This window comes from Panthera uncia, chromosome B4 (assembly GCF_023721935.1).
Source record: "Panthera uncia isolate 11264 chromosome B4, Puncia_PCG_1.0, whole genome shotgun sequence".
NCBI classification, from domain to species: Eukaryota; Metazoa; Chordata; class Mammalia; order Carnivora; family Felidae; genus Panthera; species Panthera uncia.
In genome coordinates, this window is record NC_064809.1 from 101,515,973 (window position 1) to 101,538,818 (window position 22,846).

The window sequence follows — 22,846 nt, forward strand, 5'->3', positions numbered from 1 at the left end:
TCTATACTGTCGTTCCGTCCTAAGCAATAAAATCTACAAAGCTGTCACCTTGAAGTGTGAGGTATATTTTTTTTCTAGTGCACATGAAAGCAAACACACATGAAAACAAAGATGTCACTTCTGTACCGTCTTAAATGTCTGCTTTCTAGATACTACCTGGCGTTGCATGTGTGCCACGGGAAGCACTAATTTAAGGGCAGCGCTGCCAAACTAGAAATATACAACCTAGTTAAGCAACAGTATATTTTGGAAAGAATTATTAACCTTTACCTTCCAATTTTTCAGGTTTGTGGAAGGAATGCTTAACATTTGTTACAATGCTGTTGATCGTCATATTGAAAATGGTCAAGGAGATAAGATTGCTATCATCTATGACAGTCCTGTTACTGATACTAAAGCAACTATTACCTACAAAGAAGTTCTGGAGCAGGTAATATCTTACACTTTCTGTATATGCTGTTTGGAAATGCTATCGAAATTACTTAAAACGCATTCGTATTGTTCAAACTTTAATTCACTTAATTCACTGACATGTGTTACTTTGCTTTTCTTTTGATGCACATTGGAAAAAATAGAGGTATGTTAACTAATTGAGTTTTTATCCCTTATATTTATATGTTATTGTACTGGAGAATACTCATTTTACAGGGAGAGGTGAGCAAGACTCGAAGAATATGTTCAAATCCTCTCCTGGCCTCTGCTTCCACCCACGTTGCCATCCTGTCAGCCTGGCTCCTTTCAGCTCTTGTACCAGTGCAGCAGCCTCTCCTACCCTCCCGATGACCAGCCTCCTCTCACGTTAGATCACCACCTAGTGTGACACCAGAGTTTTCTCCCTAAGGAACAACTAGTTAAAAATGTTTTCCTTAAAAATTAGTGTTACTTAGGGGTGCCTGGGTGGCTCAGTCTGTTAAGCGTCCAACTCTTGATTTCAGCTCATGATCTCAAGGTTGGTGGGATCGAGTCCCGTGTTGGGCTCTGCGCTGACAGAGTAGAGCCTGCTTGTGATTCTCTCTCTCCCTCTCTCTCTCTCTGTCCCTCTCTCAAAATAAGTAAATAAACATTTAAAAAAATTACTACTACTTAGTATAATCTAGACTCCTGTGATGTAGAAGACATTTGGAATCTGATCACAGCATTTCTGCAAGCTTTATTTCCAGATATTCTTTGCCATAAACACAACTCTTCTTCACCCTGGGGATCCTGTCTTGCCCTTGGGCACTCCCGGCCCTTTACAGGTCTTTTTACATACTGTGCCTTTCCCTTATTTGTTCCTTTTTGTTGTCCTTTCCCATCTGTGTAGTTCTTGGGTGAATTATAATACTGACAGATGAATTATGAGACTCACTTTTTCTTTCTTTCTTTCTTTCTTTCTTTCTTTCTTTCTTTCTTTCTTTCTTTCTTTCTTTCTTTCTTTCAAGAGCACACATGCACAAGCAGGGGAGGGGCAGAGAGAGAGAGACGGAGACACAGAACATGAAACAGGCTCCAGACTCCGAGCTGTCAGCATAGAGCCCAACATGGGGCTCGAACTCAGGAACCCTGAGATCATGACCTAAGCCGAAGTGAGATGCTCAACCAACTAAGCTACCCAGGTACCCCATGAGATTTTCTTTGAACATTAGGGTGGAAATGAGGTTTCGCAAGTAATTATAAAAGGATTTGGGTATTGTGGACTATGTAACACGTATTCTGTGGGACATTTACTTATATTGATTTAAAGGGAGATAATAGTATAGGGCAGGGTTTCTCAACCTTGACACTGTTGACATTTTTAAAGCAGAGAATTCTTTGCTGTGGGGTGCCGGTATGTACATTGTATGATGTTTAGCAGCATTCCTGGTCTTTGACCATTAGATGCCAATAGCACCCCTCCAGCAGTTGTGATGACCAAAATGTCTCCAAACCTTGCTAAATGTCCCCTGGGTGGCAAAATGGTTACTAGTTGAGAACTACTGATTGGGCAAAGTGTGTCACAGTAGGGTTTGGAAGCATTTGCTTTTAAGTTAGGGCTTGTGGAAACACATTCTCTTCTTTTGCTTTTTAAACCTATTTGGTGTTTGTGCTGGATTTTTAGAAAATCTGGTCAACTTTCCTTGACTCTCTGAAATTATACCCTTTTATGTCAGCAATATTCTTGTTTATTTTTCTAAGAGATTTCAAAAAAGGCAACTGGGACAATCCAATGTCTCAATCCTGAGTTGTTGCAAGCAATTAAGAGAAAATTTAAACCAGTTTTGCTCAAGCTGGGTCTCAGCCTGGTTGTATGAACAAATGCCAGCTTCAGCTGATGTAAATATAAGAGGAATTCATAAAAAGGGAAGACTGAAGAACTGGATTCAGAAAAAAGTAGCCCCAAGAGAGAAGGGGCAGCGGTAAAAATTTAAGGAGAACCCACAAATTGGTAACTAGACTTGCTGACTTGAATCAATCTCCTAGATTGACATATTAGGAACACCTACGTGGCCAATTTTAGGTTACATGGCTAAAGCACCAGGCAGTGGAGAAAGAGATGTCTTTTCCTCTTTTGATTTCATAGTAGGAATTCCAAGATAATAAGAGGGAAGTTCAAATGCTGGGCAGCCCAACACAGAACAAAACAAAATACTGCCACAAAGATACTGTTGGATACTTTGTATTGGTCTGTAAGTGGGAACTCTATTTTCAGAATGAATTAATCAGAGACAGAGCTCACACTGAGCCTGAAGAGAGAAAGAACTCCATTAGCAAATGACCTTGTTACTCATCTAAAGCCATGTTTTATTCAAAGAGATAATGAAATTCCCCGATAACCTGTTATACTCTGTGTTTTATTGTAGGTTTACATTTTCAGCTTTTAGATGAGGTTTTGTCTATGATTAAAATCTTATTCCTATGATTTGGGCATATTGTCACAGTTTCATTTTATTAATTAAAGGCCTAAGACACTGGTGAATCTTAATTAGTATACAGATTAGGAAGCTTATTTGTATATTACACAGTATTATCTATGCCAATATTGAATTTGATTCATAACCAAACATCAGAGTCAACAAGAAAGCTTTAGGAGCACCTGGGCCACCTAAGACTTTAGTCGGCTAAACATCTAACTTCGGCTTCGGTCATGATCTCACAGTATGTGAGTTCTAGCCCCATGTTGGGCTCTGTGCTGACAGCTCAGAGCCTGGAGCCTACTTTGGATTCTGTGTCTCCTGCTCTCTCTGCATTTCCCCGCTTGCACACTCTCTTTCTCTCAGAAATAAATAAAAACATTAAAAAAAACTGAAGAAAAACTAAGAGAAAGCCTTAGAGAAACATAAAATAAGAAGAGTTAAGTAATTTGCTCATTTTCTATTTTTTTTTTTTAGTCAATTGTATGAGTGTATATGATAAATACACATTTTGCTTAGAAGCATTTCTGCTAACCCATCTTGATTTTCTAATATGGAGTCTGGACTCTTAGACCCTTTTGAGGTTTGTACTGGTTCATTGGTTTCAGTTTAGCCTGACATCAAAGTACTTAAAAGGCCTGTTTCTCTCACCTGCTGACAGCTTCTGATTCCCCAGGCTTTTCTTCTCTAAAGTACTAAAGGAAGAAGAGTTAGGAAAGAGGGAGGCATTGTGCTTGACTTTGATTACCTGCTCCTGGTTCCCTGTGGCCTTTATTTTATTAAGTAGAGAAGACAGAGGAAGAAAGATTTAATGGTAATGCCATTGAGAACAAACAAAGAGAAGTGGCTTTGTACTTTAACTTGTTTTAACCTCCCCCATCTCATTTCTATTGGGAGTTTCTGGCTATGTAAAACTTGATTAAGTTAGTTAGCATTTCTTATTTAATTAGCGGACGGATAAATGTTAGACTAAATTGTTTCAGTGACATAAAAGATCTGAATGATTCAGAAGTAGAGCTTTTCTGAAACTTTCATTTTTTATGTAGATCTGAGAGTTCATACAACCCTTTATTAAGATTTTTGTATAGTGATTTGAACCTTGTTCAAGATCCATTCTTTATTCATTCAACAAGCATTGACTTTGTATGCCAAACCCTGTTAGGAACAAGGGATACAAGCTAAATGCACCATTCCATAACTTTAAGGAGCTAAGCAACCCGTATAAACACGATCAGGGTGATGTTCGAGGGTAGTAGTATATTCTGTGGAAACACATGGGAAAACATGCAGTTCAGCCAACCGTTAATATGGCATAGAAAGACTTTTTGGAAGAATCAGTGCCTAAAATTGCCAAACCACCAAAAGTGGGAAGGGAAGTGGTAGACAGGAGAGTCCTGCAGATAGAGGAAATAGCACCTCCAGAGATCTTCAGGGCAGGAAGATCCTAGCACCTCCACAGTGGCTTTGGCAGAAAGCACAAGTGGTTGGGGGATGGGACTCCCATGAGCCAGACTCTCGAGAACTCTGAGTGTGGCACTACAGATTTGTTCTTGATTCTGAGAGCATGGAAAGAAAAAAAGCAAAAGCCGCTCCCCACTGTGACCTGTGCTTCTGCATGATTGCCTCCGGTGACCTACTCCCCAGCCCCACTGCATCGCACACCCCAGCCCCCTGCCTCCTGAAGCCAACTGTCAGCTTGCTCTATTCCCAACTTTGTACTTACCTACCTTCTGCTGGAAATAGTTTTCTTCCAGATATCTTATGGTTCATAGGACCTGGGTATTACTTTCTCAATGAGATTTTCCCTGGCCGTATTGAAGACAAATGTTCCCATGTGCACATCACTTCGGATCTTCCTTTTCCACTTTCTTTTTAATTTTGCCACTTATTACTCAGTACCTTTGTTTATATTTTACTTGTCTATCTTCTTTAGTGCTGTTTCCTCTTCTACAGTGTACTTTCCATCAGGGAAGGAAGGGGAAGGGGTTTTTGTTCTGTTCACCGAATAGTGCCTGGTACATAGCAAATGTGTTCAATGATGAAGGAATGAATGAAACTGTATTTGTAATTTTTAAATGACTCTAACTTCCTTTATTGTGGGAACTTCTTATCTTTGAATTGGGTCAGTAATATAACTTGAACTTCTTTCTAGGCAAATTCTGACCTCTTACTATCTCTGAAGAATTGTAGCCTATTTACATTTGGCTTGGAAGTTCAAGATGAGTATTTCCTCTTTGAATTTTCCACACTTACACCCAGATCTGCATTCCAGGAGAAATATATATGCTTATTGTGTCCTTCTCTTGGTAGCTCTTTTCTTTTCTTTACAAAGTTTTTAAATGTTTATTTACATTTGAAAGAGAGAAAGAGACCTTGCACGAGTAGGGGAGGGGCAGAAGGAGAGGGAGACACAGAATCCGAAGCAGGCTCCAGGCTCCGAGCTGTTAGCACAGAGCCGGGTGCGGGACTGGAACTCACGGACCACGAGATCATGACCTGAGCTGAAGTTGGACGCTTAACTGACTGCACCACCCAGGCGCCCCTAGCTCTTTTCAAGTTAGTGGTTATATTAAACCTCAGCAAAGTAAAGGGGTGTGTATGAGAGTTTTGTTTGTATTTGGCTGTATATGTTATATACTGTATTCATCATTTTAAGAAATTCCTTCTTTAATTTTTTTGAGTTTGTTTTCTCTATCTCTAATTTCATTTTGAATTACCTCTGAGTTTGCTTTATTTTTTTATTTTTATTTTTGGTATTCAAACAATTGTGAATTTTTATTTATTTGCTAAATAAAAATGTGACCACTAGAAATTTTCATGAATATATATATACAGGGAGAATTGAGGAAGCCCAGAGTGTGCCAAATTTTCTTGATTTAATTCAAACTGAAAGTGTCTCCGCTGTGATCTCCGCTGAAGGCAATTGTTTGAAATATGATTACAGTGGTGGTTGTAATTATGAAGTTTGAGTAATTTGGAGGAGAAAATTACTCTGAAATCAAGGGTCATGTCGCACGAGAAGTCCTTTCTCCAGCTCTGCCCTTTAAGGTGCTCTTTTCAAAGTGTGATTTCCATCTTCTCAGAAGTATGTCAGGGTATGATAATCTGATATTTCTTTGTCTGTCACATCATCATCATTTTCTTAAGCAAGAACTGAAAATGCAAAAACGTGCTGAACCTGCAGAAATTCAGCCCTGCCAGCACTTGCCTTGTTGAGGGGAAAGAATGCAACAGGGCGTGTGCAGTTTTCGTTCTTTAAGCTTCTTAAATAAGCAATAAGAACTTCAGTTGTACTGCAGTCAGCTCTGCTAAAAAGTACGTCTCTGTAAGGTGAATTACCTTTTCCGTGCTTGATGCTGGAATCATCATTCCGTGAATGATGCTGGTTTGAGGTTGAACTTCATTCACAGTGTTTTGTGTAGGTTTTTTCCTCACATGCCACTTTGTCAACTTTTAATGAAATGTAATATACATTCAGATGAGTACACAGAACCATGTTGGATTTTTCACAAACAGAACACACCCACATAACCAGATCAGGAGACAGAAGATCTCCACCCCCAGAAGCACATACCATGCCTCATGTTAGTCATTTCTCATTCAGCCTTTATGGGATTATCATGCAGACATTGATACACCGTCCATGATGACATTTCCTTGCTTTTGAACTTTGTATAAATTGAGTAATAGGATGCACTCATTTGTGTCTGGCTTTTTTTACTCAACTTTTTGTTCATGAGATTCTTTCGTGTAATAGTTTTCCAGACTGGTTGTACCCATTTACCATTCCCCCTTGCAGTGTATGAGAATGCTAGTTGTCAATAGTTGGCATTGAGAATCCCAAGTCTTTTTTTTTTTCTTTTTTTAATTCTTTTAACGTTTATCCATTTTTGAGAGAGAGAGAGAGAGAGAGAGCGAGTGAGCAGGGGAGGGGGAGAAAGAGGTGGGGAGACACAGAATCCAGAACAGGCTCCAGGCTCTGACCTGTTAGCACAGAGCCTGACACAGGGCTCACACCCACATACTGCGAGATCATGACCTGAGCTGAAGTCAGACACCTAACCGATTGAGCCACCCAGGCGCACCCCCCCCAACCCCAAGTCTTTTTTAATCTGGGCCTTTCGGGTGAATGTGTGGTGGTATCACATTGTGCTTTTAATTTGCTTTTCCCTAATGACTGCTGAAACTGAGCTCCTTCACCGGTGCTTATTGGCCATTTGTTTCACTTTTCTGGAGTGCTCATTTGGATCTTTTGCCCATTCATTCTCCTATTGGATTGTTGTTACCTTGTTAGCAAGTTGCAGGGACTTTCTCACAATTTAAAGCGAACATCTTTTCAATATCTGAAAACCTCAAGAAAAAAATGATGAAGATTCTTTAGCGCAAGTGTTGATGAGTTAAGTGCTTTCAGAATCTAAAGCTAAGAAAATATTCTCCCCTGTTTTAAAAATCGTTAATGATAAAGTCTACACTGTGCTATTTTGACTGCTCATTCTTTGCAAGGATACTTAGAAGCGAATGCCTTCCGATAGAATACCTTAAAACAGGAAGCGTTATTTCCGCTGTTTAAGGCTGTAAATGATCTATTGAACATGATATTATGTTAAATGAATGTTAAAGAGTTCTAGTTATGTTGATTTTTGAGTGGTCTGGTTAAGTCTTATTTTCCCATAAGCCTTAATTTTTGTGAGCTATTTTGGGGGCACCTGGGTGGCTCAGTTGGCTAAGCATCTGACTTCTGCTCAGGTCATGATCTCGTGGTTTGTGAGTTCGAGCCCTGTGTCAGGTTCTGGGCTGACAGCTCAGAGCCTGGAGCCTGCTTCAGATTTTGTGTCTCCCTTTGTTTCTGCCCCTCCCTCACTCACACCCTGTCTTTCTCTCTCTCTCAAAAATAAATAAACATTAAAAAATTTAAAAACAATTGTGAGCTATTTTGTATAATGCAATGTTGTAAAATACGTTTTAGTAGACGCTTGTATTTCATGTGAAGTTGTACATGAGTAGGCACCAACTACTGATTTACATTTTTATCAAAATTGTAGCTAAAAGTTTGTTTTGAATAACTTCTCAACTTAATAAAATTTGTTAGATTCTAAGAATACTCCATGTAAATAAAATAAATATTATACCAATTTGATAGATAATATAGGAATTAATTAAATGAGAAAACAACATTTTAGTATCTCCTAGCTTCCTTTTTCCATGTTTAGAGTCATGTATTCAAAATACAAATGTCTAAATTAAATTTTTACATCAACCAAAATAACAATGCAACCATTCCCTTTGAATTTTCTCAGCAGACTTTTTGAGATTGTTTGAAGTGTAACCTCACTTCTTTTCACTTCCCTCTACAACAGAAACTATTTCACCATGATTTGAAGTCCAGAACACTTTATTTGTACCTTTCTCCATGTATGGGTTTATTTTTGCTTTTTACATTACTTGTTAGTATATCTACTTATTAGCGTATTTCTTGGCCAAAGTAATACCCCTTGAAGATAGAGTTAATATTTTATTTATGTATTTGTTTTTAGACCAACACAATGTCTAATACAGACCTCACAGCATACTCTCATATTATATAGAAAGAATAGGAACTCATCCATTAAAAAGTAAAGAAAAATGTAATCCTTGTCTGAGAGAAATAATTATTTCCAAAAATATCACTTGTCTCCTCCACATTGTGAGTTTCTTTTTACACTGGGAAATTTTTATTTTTTAATATGGTGAGAAATTTCCTTGTTTTAGTGCATTGCCTGACTGTGAAGGTTTATATCCTGCCTCAGCTAAAACTCTGCTTATAACATTTACCTTAACTTGGCTTTCTTGCAAGCCTGAAATTCTGGTTCATGGCTTTTATTCTTACATTTGCTTAACTGATTATTTTTATCATTCATTGATAGATTCTTAATAGATGATTTGTATTATCTTCAGAGTGGCTAAACTCTGACTTTTAGAAAGTCAACTTAACAAAATCAGTAGACTGTTTTGAATTCATTTTTCTGGACTGGAATGATGATGGAGTCAATTTACTTATTAAAACATACTTTTAGGGCACCTGATCTATATGGCACTACTGTGGGCATCATAGACTGCAGTAGTGAATATTATAATCTTTTCCCATAGGGAAGTTGCATTCTAATTAGGGAGCTACATTATGAATAAAAAGATAATACACCATAAATGAAAAATTATACAATATAAGTAAAGAAAAATATGCTACAGAGTGACTTGGGCTGCCATTTTAGATGTATGTCAGAGAAAATTACTTGTCATCGAGGAGATGACCCAGTGACACAAGCCCAAATGCAGGCTGGGAGACAACCATGTTCCCATTTGTGTGAAAATCAGGTGAAACAGAGGCCCCAGAACAAGAACAGACTTGGACCACCATGGGGTGCCCGGAGGCCCGCCATGAGAAGAGAGTGGAAGAAGGTGAGGTTGTGGGAGCCTCCGGGAGTCAGATTCCATAGGACCTTGGGCACCATTATAAAGACTGTATTTTATTCTAAGTATGATGGAAAGCTCCATCACTTTGATTTCTCCAAAGAGGAAGCTGTGGTGGGCAAGATTGGAAGTCAAGAGATGACAAATGGTCCAAGAGAGAAATAAATAGGTCCCCTTTAGCTTAAAATCTCCTTAATGATAGCAACAGTTGCTTGCATGGACAATTAAAGGATACCACCACTTTGTGCCTTGTGGAAACTATTCCATATGCATATCTTTATTTAGGATCTCTGGCTATACCTACTAGGCTTGAAACAAGTCTGATTCGAACTTTTATAGAGCAGCTACTTGTAAATTCCCTGCTTGCTCCCCATTTTTCAGGGTGGTTTTATATAGCATACTAAGGGAAGGTTTCTGAATATTTTTCAAGTAGAATCCTCGGAAAAGAAGACTGTTTTCTCAGATAATATAATTGGTTTTTCAATTAGTTATATTTTCTGTGATTGATTAGACCAGGGTTTGCAGGGTGACATCACTGCAGCTTGAAAATAGGCTTCCTCGTGTCTTCTCTTTCATATAATTTTCTTTGACATGGCCCTGAAATTGCCCATAATTATTATCTTTTTGCTATAATTTGGACACCAGCTCTATCTTTCTCATACAAACATTATTTTCTTTAGATGGACACACTTGCTGCTTGTGAAGCAGGTGCTAATTTGCTCTATAGAACATAGTGTTTGGTCAGTTTCACCTAATGTTTATATTTGTGTCCTGGGCATTTGATCATGAAACTATACTAACCCACAGACTGCTTGTGAATGAAGATTTTGCCGAATGAATACATAAAAAAATCTATAAAATTCTTTTTTATTATTTATATGAGCATGTTTTCATTTTATAATTTTAAAGTTTAAAGTTTTTACTTGTGTCAAAATAAGCATGTGTTACATATAAACCAAATACATGTGTATACTATTTTATATAACATAAATATCTGTTACTGTATTTTCTTATGTTGATATTACTATTTATTCATATTATTTTTCCCTGGACTCTGAATTGCTTTGCTTTAAGGACTATGTCTTCCTCTTTTGCATCTGACTTGCAAACTTGACTTTAGTATACATAGCTGATACTGTATAAATTGAGTCAATAACAGGGCACTCATATGTTAGAATGGTTTTAAATTAGTACCAAAATAATGATTAATTCATATAGTCTCTAGTGGGAAGAAACAAATAATGTTGTATCTAAATGAATATGTGTGTTCATTTTGTTTCTTCAGGCTTCCTTCACAGCTCAGTTATCATCGTGCTAGCGGAGAGGCATGGCCTGACCATGATTGCATAGCATAGGTCCTGCCCTTAACTCAGACTAAAAACCAAATTTGGTGGTGTGTGAGTGATAAAATGATTAGATTGTTTACAAATTAAAACACAACTTTAAGAAGGTGCAAAAATGAATATGGATTGGGTGAATTACACATGATTTAACTTTTCCTTTAACTATAGTTGAGAAACTATAAATTATACAAGATATATGTTAAATATTTTCCCTTTGGATAGCAATAGAAATTATAAATTTACATTCAGATATCTATGGTAGGATAAGACTATAACATTAAACAAAAAGAATATAGAATTTCTTTCTCTTTGATAATTTTACATCTGAAGGTCAATAAAAGCAAGGCGAGCCCTGAAATAGCAATCATCACATCCCCCTTGTGTTGAAGCTTCATAGCACTTTATTTGAGCGATTATGAACTTTCAGGTGACTGGGATTTCTAGATTTTTCCTCTGTTTGCTGCTGCTCACCCTTCTTTTCAAAATGATTGTATTGTGTCTGAAGTAAGACCTAAGTATTCTGTTCTAGGTCTCCCATATTAACTAATTCTAGATTTAATATTAGTAAGAAATACTTTTTAATGAAATATTATCACATATGTTCATATTAAACCAATGTCCATTCTTGCAATGAGTTAATATTTTGTTTTACATATGCATATTTATTAGAAATCTCACCAGAAATGAATGTTTTCCCGTTTTCATTCATATATATAAATATATATGTAAAATTTCATATATGTGTATCATTTATATCGATATAATTTCATACATGCATATCATTTACATAATTTACAATGTAAACTTTTACTGGAGCGGCATTTATCCCTGGAAACTACTGAAAAATAGATTTTCTCTGTTGATCACATATAGCTTTTTTTCTCTAGAGCAACTCTGGTGTGGTTAGCACAGTATCAAAACATTGAATGGCTACAGGAAGCCAGTTTAAGAAGGCCAGATGGGCGCCATCTAGTGGTTGTACACACCTGCTGCAGCCTAATTTATTGAAGGTTGTCTTCATTCAGGGAAGTGGTTCACAATTCAGATGCTGGAGCCAAGTAGGTAACATAAGTGGGAGAAGTGGGTGGGAAAAAAATTCATTATCAGTATATATCACACCTTTATGGCTATAGAACTATGGTTTAAGCATATGATATAAAATAAGCAAGATGTAGAAGAATACATTTTAAACTCAGGATGGAAAGAAAAATTAATTCTCTGTCAATAATGCCCCCAGGAATGGTGAGCTCAACCTAGTAGCTGATCATCAGGTTCAGTTGATAGTTGTTATTCAAGAACAGAGGCTCGGTGTTGCTAGACTTGACAGTTTTTCAGGAGAACCTGGAAAACTGGATTTGTATATGAAACATTCTAATTTAATATGTTGGCTCATTTTTTTGAAGCTGTGACATGACTCCAACTTAAATACTTCTTGGGGTCTCATTGGGTCATTTTGAGATCTTTTTTTCAAAAACTTTTTTGAATTCATTGATTTCATTTCTTTCAAAGGACAGAAAAGTTTTGGGGGACATCTTTCAGCAACATTGAGAAGTGAGACTAGAATATAAAGTTACTGAATAACTACTAGATTGGGTGTTGGTTGAAGGTTATTTTTATTCAGCAATAGGCACTATTCAAGATGCTGAAGTTATAGCTGTAAATAGGACAGACTTCTCATTGGTCTCTCCTAGTGCTGTAGCTTAAATGGGATTCCCAGTAATGTGATCACAGAGCATGATACTTTTCTGCATGGATTGCACACTGAGGGTTTGGATAGAACCTTCCAGTGTTTTTTTGGTCTTTAGCTCCAGAAAGAATTAAAGTTCATGATTATATCACTTTGGTGTATCTTTCTCATAACTTGATGCTGGGCAGCTTTGAGTTCTTAAAAAATAGCACTAAATTATACCATGCAAATAGGAGAGAATAAAACACTGAGATAGCTGTTTGTTACTTTCTGTCTTTCACCAGAGCCCTTAATTTTGACCACATTTTTCCCCCTCTGCACAGAGGAAGGGAATAAAGAGAAAAAGGAAGAATGATCAGGATCCCAAATCCTTTAAAATTGTTGAAAAAGTAGGAAAGGCAGAATAAAATGAAAGGATCCATATAAATAGCCCTGCGGCCCAATTCCTTGTCTCAGGTCTCCTCTGTTCATTACCTTGAGCAGCCACATCCAAAGGCAAGCCAAGGTCCTTCCAGTTGCCCACTGGACCCCTACAGTCCTTTCGTTAGCTCTCTGACCTGATCTACGACCACTTTCTTACTTGTTCTTTCTGTTCCAGCTCCCTACTCTCCTTGCTTTTCCTCCATCACATCACAAATGATCTCCCTTACACCTCTGTGCTGGTGTTCTCTTTGTCTGAAATAGTATACTCCACTCATTCTTAACTTTTACATTCCTTGCTAAAGTGCTACTTTCTGAATGAGGTCTACCCTCACCTTCCCACTGAGAATTACATTTTCTGCATTCTCAATCCCTCCACTTTGTCCTGCCCTCCCACCCCCAACAGTACTGACTACCTTTTCACATAATAGATCACTTACTAATTATGTTTATTGTATTTCTTCTGCTAAACCATAAGAGATCTTTGTCCTGTTTTGTTTACTGGTGTATCAGAAAATAATGTCTGCCATATACAGGTGCTCAATATACATTTTTTAAGTGAAAGAATGCTGAACTTCTTTTTCATAGGTCTGGGTGTATTTTTCATAACCTGTTTTAATTTCCAAAACACATGTTAAAAGTTAAGCAAAGTTTGTATGTTTGGTCTCAATGTAAAGGGCAGTCACTTTGTATAGATAATTAGTATAAAAAACTATAAAGAAAAAATAATTGGCTCGAAGCAATAGAAAGGGCAAAGAATATGAGGTCAAAAGATTTGTGATGGTATCCTGGCTGTATTTACTACCTCTCTGCTTCTGAGTTAGCTGTTTATTATATCTGAGTCTCAGCTACCTTATATTTAAAATAAGAATAATAATAACAGAATCTGTCTTACTTACCTTATAAGTAGATGATATGTTTTCTTTCCTAACATGTTCTTGTCTCTTTTAATAGTTAACCCAATGTAGGTCTAAACTTGCCATTATTTTACTTTTCTGTTCACTTGACAGATTTGCCCTTTAGAATAAAAGCTCCATGGGGATATATCTGTGTGCTTGTTTTTCATCATTATGTTCCCAACTCTAAACACAGTGTCTGGTACATCATAGTTGCTCACTAAATATGTTGCTGAATTAATAATTAAGCAAATTTAGGCCATAGAGTTCATGTGGCATAATAATAAGTTGGTTCATAGTCAATTATTGTCATACTGTTTGTTATTACTGTTATTACTCTCACTATCTAAGCTCACATCATCATCAAATATGTGTTACTCAGGCTTCTTTATTCCACTACCAAGAGGATGATCAACTTCTTGTGTTACTGTCTTAACTTAGAAGTCTAGTGAAATAACACAGAAAACACTTTGCTGATGTAATGATTTTGTTGTAGGTCTCTAAGCTGGCTGGTGTTTTGGTCAAGCATGGTGTCAAAAAAGGTGACACTGTGGTTATCTACATGCCCATGATACCGCAGGCGATGTATACCATGCTGGCATGTGCAAGAATAGGAGCCATCCACAGTCTCATATTTGGGGGATTTGCATCCAAAGAACTAAGTAGTCGTATTGACCATGCAAAGGTAAGTACTTTATTTGGAGAAATCAAGTAGTAGCTACGTGTAGTACAGCCATAGTTATCTGTGAAGGAACCATCTGGAAGTGCTCTGTACTTACTAGATTCCTCTTTCCAATGAGATGCTTAAAGTTTATATATATACACACACACACACACACACACATACACACACACACACACAGTGAAATGCAAACCTAGGGGCCCCTATATCTATATATAGGTTTGCATTTCACTGTGTGTGTATATATACATACACACACACCATATTTTATTTTGGGGTCAGTTTTATGTGAAAAACATCTTGCTAGATGCTGTGAGGGATGTAAAATAGAAGATTAGGTATATACTTTTCAAGTTAGCTTGCCATGTATATGGGTATATAAGACATACAGGGAAAATAACTAATAACCAATTTATTCACTTACCCTATATTTATTAACTTCCCACAATATGCCAGGTACTGTCCTTAAATCCGGATAATGAGTGATACTTATCAAATGGATGGAACGCATATTAAAGTTTTATAATTTACACACGTCCAGGAATGGTGGTATACCACCACGCAGTGGTTCAGAGGGGTGCCAGTAGGGGTGGAGTTACATCTTCAAATGGGGGTACTAGGATAACAAGCTTGATTAGGCTGTTGTGAAATGATGATTGAGATATTACATTGAAAGCACTTAACACAGTACCTGGTATATAGTACTCATTTAAAAAAAGGTTAGCTATCGTTCCTCTATGAGTCAGAAAACTTTGTTCTGGCAAGTTACCAGATAGTAAATGTTTTAGGCATTGTGGTTTACACGTGGCTGCAGCAAGTACTCAGCTGTGCTGTTGTAGCACACAAGCAGCGTTAGATACTACATAAGCAGAGGGCATGACAGTGTCCCAGTGAAGCTTTGCAGAAACATGCTGTGGGCAGAGTTTGGCTCTCAACTGTCATCCGTAGACCCCTGACTTAGAGGAAGGAGTGATTTCTTTTAGTTGGGGTGGCTGAAGAAGACTTCCTAGAGGTGAGATTTGGGTTAGATCTTGGCCAAGATTCAGCTAGTTGAAGAGAATGATGTCAGGGGATCCAAAAGAAGAAAAAAAGACTATGAGTCCAGCATTCGAGAGGAAAGGGTAAAATTCATTTGGAGGACAGTGAAGAGACTGAGGAGCCCAGAGAGGGAGAGATGGTGAGCTTGCAAAGTCAGTTTTTGTCTGAACTGGGTGCTGTAGATCTTGACCTGTCAACGTTTTTGAGCAGGTGGGTGTCTTGTTGTAGGCAATGCTAAGAGGAGGAAGGTCTTGCAAATAACGTGAATGGGGAAGAGGGGAGGGTGAAAGAAGACATTTTGCACGTGATCTGTTTGTGAAGTGTTGGGTAATGTGCAGCAGACTAATAGCAGTGGGAAGATTAAGGAAGGAAGGTCGTTATGGGAGTAAGAGATGGTTGGCTTTCAGAGTTCCATAAATCCGAGATGAGACATTCCTAACAAGGGAACTAATATCTGATATTAGTGTGAGATAGACAGTGAGGGTTTGCATATCTGAGTTCATCTTGTAATAGATCAGTTATTAGAACTAGGAAGCTGGCTTGTGGACTAACTAGATAGATTTGTTCCCCTCTCTTTTTTAAACTTGTTGAGTTAGTGCTTATGAAGGTAAATCTAGGGGGAAATATCAGTCAGTCACTGACCTGGAAACCAGTGGGCATTTGGGGGCTTCTCCAACGAAGGTATAGACTCCAGTTTTTTAACTAAAGAAATCCTTAACACCATTTGGATAAAAGAATGAGATATATTATTTTCTTTTTAAAAAATTTATATGATGTGGGGAAATTTAGATACATAAAAATAAGGATTTATAAAATGTTTACTATATCACTTGCTAAGTTTTCATTACACACACACACACACACAACCTTGTTAAGCAGCTTAGGCAATGAGTGTATATTCCTATGGGCAAGACCTTTGAGCAGGTCAAATTAAAGGTGAGAAGATAGAGATATATATCTGAGATATTTGGATAGAATTACTCAGGAATGATTGAAATCAGGAATGATTTTGATGTCAGGATTTTCAAATAAACTGGCTCAAGAAAAAGCTTTATGTTGCCGGCTGACGATGGGAAGAATGTACAGTACCCTAACAAGTCAGTCTAGACTAAATAGAGCCTCCAATAAAAGGCCGTTAATAGAAATGTAGAAAGGATTCTTTTTCAAGATGAAGGTTCTAATTTTGACTTTATTAAATTATTCAAGTTTTGATATATTCTCTATATATTTTTAATTTGATGTGGAACTTACTTTCATTTATTCTGAATTCTAATCTTAGGAAATATTGCCTGGAGTTATTTTTGTGAGTATTACAGATAGTAAAATGTGAATTCTATTCAAATGCTGGATCTTTAAAAATATAATAAAAGGAAACAAGACTTATTTTTGTTTTCTTTCCTTTGTGTGTGTGTGTGTCTTTTAAAAGGTAGCTTGATATAGTGGGAAGAGACAGGTTCTGTAATCAGACAAAACTGGCCCTCTTTCTGATTCCACTACTTGTAACCTGGGGCAAGCTATGTAACTGCACTGAGCCTCAGCTCCATGAATATTAAATGATATTCAAAAATCAGACAGTAATGATATATGCATATACTTGGTATAATATAAACCTTCCCTAGATGAAATGTATTGTAACTAGAAATCAGAATTCAGGAATAGATGCACTGTCTTGGATTGATTATCTGTCTCTTGAATAATTTATTAGCTGCCTCCTTTGCTTTGGATTTCTTGGTGAAGAAACAGTGTACTTAAAAGAATAAAGACATGTTTGTTTCTGCAAATTAATGAGAATTTTGGTTCAGTTCCAAAAACATTTGAGAGCTTACCATATGGCAAGCAAGCATTGTACCAGGCATAGAAGACAAAGAGATAAATGGGATCCAGATTTGGCCTCAGAGAGCTTCCTGTGCAGTGTGTGGCTGAGGGAACATTTGACTATATAGTAGGGCATCTGAAGCCTGCCCAGAATGGAGATTAACCCTAACTTCTTAAGCTTCCAGGGACTCCTTTTGGCTACATCTCTGTATATCTTGAAGGAGACTAGAAAGTTGTCAGGTAAAGAGAAGTTACCGAGTGTATCTTAAGGAGCAGGTTCAGGCTTGTGGGGCTTGAAGCTTAAATCATTTGGGGGCCCTTTTAAGAAAAATACAACAAAATTACAAATATAGTATTTGGCAATGAGAAAAGAATCGCGAAAGAAAAATCAGAGATTCGAGCCCTTTTTTCTGTGGTCACATTTAAGGAGAGATGCTGACATTTAAAAATGTAGTAATGCTTCCTGATAGCAATTGGCTGCTCTCCCCACTGAGAAATACTACAAGGTCACAATAACCAGCGGGTACAAAGGTCTCAGTAAGTGAGGGGCCCCTAGGTTTGCATCTCACTGGTTCAGGGCAAGTCTATCTGGTTTCATGAATTCTTTGGATAGTATTTTTTATTTAAAAAAATTTTAATGTTTATTTTTGAGGGTTGGGGGGAGAGGGGCAGAGGAGAAGGGGACAGAAGATCCCAAGCGGGCTCTGCGCTGATAGCCTGATGTGGGGCTTCAACTCATGACCCTGAGATCATGACCTGAGCCAAAGTCAGAGGCTTAACTAGGTGAACCACCAGGTGCCCCTGGGAAGTATTTTTTAACAGCTCATACTCACTAGCCCAAAGCCTCACTGAACTTGTAGTTTCAAACAGGTTAGATCTGTGTGGAATTCGTTAGGTCTACAACATTTACAAATGAATTTTTTGTTTTCAAGCCATTTATTCAATAGAGAACAGAATCATTAAAACATTTCTTTAGAAATGTCAAATTGCCAATCTCCACCTGAAATATTGGGATTACCTTAATTGGTGTTGTTAAACTTTCTCAATTACTGTTATTTTTTCCATTGTAGCCCAAGGTGGTTGTTACAGCATCCTTTGGGATTGAACCCGGACGGAGAGTAGAATACATACCACTTCTAGAAGAAGCACTGAGACTAGGACAACACAAACCAGATCATGTTCTCATTTATAATCGTCCAAATATGGTAATCTGAATATTGAATTTGGTTCTTGCGTATGGTGATGCACTAAGGATTATTCTAGTGTTGACCTTATGAAATACTTGATTTATACACCATTTAATATACTTCCTGAATGTCACAATTTTGGCAAAAAAAAAAAAAAAACTGAAAAAGGTATGAATGATGTTTTCTGTCTTTATGGAAAAAAACTAGCTTAGGAACGCCTGGGTGGCTCAGCCAATTGGGCATTCGAGTTCAGCTCAGATCTCACGGGTCTTGTGTTCAAGCCCCACGTTGGACTCTGTGCTGACAGCTCAGAGCCTGGAACTTGCTTCAGATTCTGTGTCTCTCTCTCTCTGCCCCTCCCCTGCTTGCGCTGTCTCTTTCTCTGTTGCTCAAAAATAAATAAACATTAAAAAAATTTTAAAAACTGGATTAAAACAATAAGATTGAAATACATATAGTAATAATATGTCATGTTGATGAATTGGATTCTCTGCAGAATCTATTGTGGTGCCATATATTAATTTAAATTATAACAATAATGATAATTTTAACAAACACTGGCCGCTTACCATATGATTTTTGATATTCTGGTAATGAATGGTTTTTAAAAAATCTTTCTGACAACTTTGTGAGCCGGGTGATAGCATTATTCCTATTTTATGGAAGAGGAATTCAGTGAACAGCGATAAAATAACTTGCCCAGCTGGTGTCAGAGTCATGATCTGAACACATGCATTCTGACTACGTGCTTGATCCCCCAGCTATCCTGCCTCGTGGAGAGGTATGATTATTTGTATATAAAATTTGTCTTTCAATAACTTTAGAGAAGGCATTTAGTCTAGAAATAAAAACTATGTTCAAGAAAACAAAATATGAATATTCTAAGCACATAAATTATTCTGTGATCCATGAAGGAAGAAAAAGCAGTATAATACAAAAAAATGAATGTATTTTACAGTGCTTTTCCTAGTAAATTTGATCTAATGATCACCTTATTTCTATATCCAAGTGAGTGTCAGCAATTTATAGTAGAACCATCTTGGGTTCCTAGCAGTTTACAATTTTTTGCAGAAGAAAAATTATAAGAGTGCAAAGAATCGTGTAATGTTATGGAACTCTTGAGAGGTTATCTGCAGAAAATGCTTAAATGACAGGATACAAGAAGAGAAAGCATTAAAGCTATGTCACTTTGATTACCACCTAGCAATTCCCATTACCACATTAAATTCCTGTGTAAAGTTTTAGTAGTCTGTGGTTATGAACCACGTCCCTCAACGATTTTAATATTCTTACTGTCTCAAAGAATTTTGAGTTTCTTTCAGATGCCCTCAAGCATATTTTTTTTAAAAAAGGCCTGTTGCTGTTAAGGAATACAAAGTTAGCAATAAAAGAGGCTTGGGGTATGAGGAGGTTAGAGGAAAGGTAGGAACACATACACATACACACAGGTGTTTCTGTGAGTATGTGTGTGCTAATCATGTATGTGTGGGACATTCACACATACAGAAAGTCATGAATTTGTAAAGAATTTATGCTATGCCCAAAGCTAAGTACTTTCAAATACTTCTTATTTAATTCTCACAAACGAATGAAGTAGGTGCTGTTACTGGTCCCATTTTGCAGATGAAGAAACTGAGTTATGGAGAGGTCATAGCTCAAAGTCACAGCCAATAATTGAGGCCACAATTTGAACTTGGTTTGATGACTTTTACCCAACAAGATATATACTATTTCTTTTACTTGTTCATATGTTTACATATTCAGTAAACACACTGAATATGGGTATGCAAGTTTCCTATTCAGATTTTTCTAATGCACATCTCTTCTCTTTCCTGCTAATAGGTATAGACACACTGCTCCATCCCTCCCTCCCCAAATGGCATACTTTCCCTTTTTCTTGAGGCTCTTCCCTCTATTTTGACTTATCTTTATTTTATTTTAAAAGTTTATTTCTTTATTGCGAGAGTGAGAGAGCACGTGCATACAAGCAGGGGAGGAGCAGAGAGAGGGAAAAGGAGAGAGAGAGAGAGTCCCAAGCAGGCTCTACATTGTCAACATGGGCCCCGATTGGGGTTCCATCTCACAAACCCTGAGATCATGACCTGAGCTGAAATCAAGGGTCAGACGCCTAACCGACTGAGCCACCCAGGCGCCCCAACTTGTCTTTATTTTAGATGAGGGCTTTGGATGTCTCCTGTCCTTTATAGTAGGCCTGCTGTTTAGTTAGTAATTAAGCTCAATGGACTGGATTTGCTTTCAGCTTAGAAACACAAATTATGAGGCTCTGCGGTGTGTCTCATTAACCAGGATTGCGTTTTTGCCAAAGGAGGTGAAAACCTGGCTGCCACTCCTAAGCCTCAGGCAGGCGACGACAGAATCAAAGGAATATCACATCAGTCAACTCTGGTGCTCTGCCAATATTACTCTTTAAGAACGATAACAGGACACATCTATAGAAGTAAATGGACAGATGTAGAAGCTAATGCTGATTTTCCCTCTCTTTCTTTTGTCAAATCTTCTTTACATATGCCTGTAGAGGATTTTCTTAGCCTGAAGAAAAACCATTCATTCAAGTCCTCATTGTGTTCATCTGTAAAAATTTTTGTGATCCTCCGTTGACATTTTTCATTATAGGGTGTGATAATTTTTTTATGGGTCTGTGATTGTAATGTCAGAGGCTTGGTAATTTGAAATTTGTTGTGTTTATCTGATTCATAAAAACAAGTGGAAATATACAACTGGGTTACAGTTAACTATTTTTATTTATCTCAGTGGTACATTCCAGCTGCATCAGAGTGAGGCTGGAGAAGACAATTGGGCCTTAAACTTCATCTTCATGAAGTTCTGTTCTGATGGTTATCTATTATTATTTATTCACAGAGGCATTTTATTTGTGACATCATATTTAAGTGTTATTTTGTAAATGTACTCATTTAAATATATGATCATTTTTTACAACCCCGATTAATATATTCAGGACCCTGAAGAATGGAAGTGGCCTGGCTTTTCTAAATCCCTCAGAGTCTCTGGGCTTCACCCAGGGATCACCTGGATGAAATGAATGGTTACATACATTTTAGGTGGTGGATCTTACTAACTCTCACTGAGGAATGTGTAGCCTATACTAGTAAATTCCCCAAATGTAAACTTTCTGGTGTGTCATCTGGAGTTTAGTTAAGATTTCAGAAAATAATTAGACATGTACTGAGTCTTAATTCTATTTACATAACTGTGACCCTCCATTAGAATAATTTTCCCATAAGCCACTTCCCTACTCTTTATCTATCTGGCTTATTTCATTGGCACCATCTTAAATAAAGAGGTCTCATTCTTTTTAAGGTGTCTCTGACTAAGTCATGACTATTATCATAAGGTTGATAACACAGAGCTCAGTTCTAGGAACAAAAAAGAAAACAAATATGTCTGCCATATTAATCAATGACTTGTGGGAAAAATTGGGTAGCATTCTAGATATGTCACATACACTCATTAGTTTTCAAAATTAATTTTGTTCTTGAAAAAGCAAAAACAGATTTCTCCTCCACCCTTGAAAATGATTTAATGTTTCCTCATTTGGAAAGATGGCCTCAGTGTTAGTGCTAAGTTGCCCTTATATAAAGAAAAATTTTAATGGGTTAGTTGATACTGTATTATGAAGACTTTAGTTCCAAAGTAAAAGAAGAAAAGTTATAAAAATAGAAACTGGTTTATAAAGTTAATGGTGTATGTATGTTTATGGAAAACATGAACCTCTGTTCGTTAAGCTCTGACTGTTGATGAAAACATGACTGCATCACATTGAATTTCTTACATATTTCCTTAGATGTGAATAAAACATGTCCTTTTGTTGAAGCCAATGTCAAACTGTTGGACTTTTTAGGAATATTTATTTTAAGTCATGACCTTGAAATATATAGTCTTAAATCTGCTAGTTAGTGCTATATAGGCCTAGATTTCCAATCATATGCTCAGACTAATACAGATTTAGCCAGTCTGCATTGTTCTCCTGACTTAACCTCCTCTGTTCAGTGCATATTCCTGTATACTTTCTGTGCAGGAGACCGTTCCCTTGGCTCCAGGTCGTGACCTTGATTGGGATGAAGAGATGGCCAAAGCACAGTCACATGATTGTGTTCCTGTTCTTTCAGAACATCCGCTGTATATTCTTTACACGTCTGGAACAACAGGGCTGCCGAAGGTATTTGCTCTCTTAAAAATAAGTATCTATAGCGGCAGATTTCTTTTGCCCTGAGAATGTTTGATTACTGACTGAAAATGCAACTGTACCTGAAGGATTAGACTTGGGTACTTTGTACCTTAAAGCTATGTTATGTTCAAATCTAGAAAAATATTAATTATATTTAATGTCAAATGCTTTGCCCCTATTTCTTCCGAAATTTTCACATACATAAGCAAGCTGCTATTGATTTAGTAACCTATTAAAATGAATAGGTATTTGAT

The 22,846-nt window shown here is 37.2% G+C and overlaps 1 protein-coding gene across 1 annotated transcript in view; it reads left to right on the top strand.

Moving 5' to 3' along the window:
* ACSS3 (acyl-CoA synthetase short chain family member 3) overlaps positions 1-22,846 on the top strand; it is a 163,348-nt gene that overhangs the window by 34,014 nt on the left and 106,488 nt on the right. Inside the window, exons 2-5 of the mRNA XM_049626009.1 lie at positions 286-430; positions 14,160-14,348; positions 18,269-18,403; positions 22,443-22,583. Coding sequence (XP_049481966.1) covers positions 286-430; positions 14,160-14,348; positions 18,269-18,403; positions 22,443-22,583 — 610 coding nt within the window. The remainder of the gene's footprint in view (positions 1-285; positions 431-14,159; positions 14,349-18,268; positions 18,404-22,442; positions 22,584-22,846) is intronic.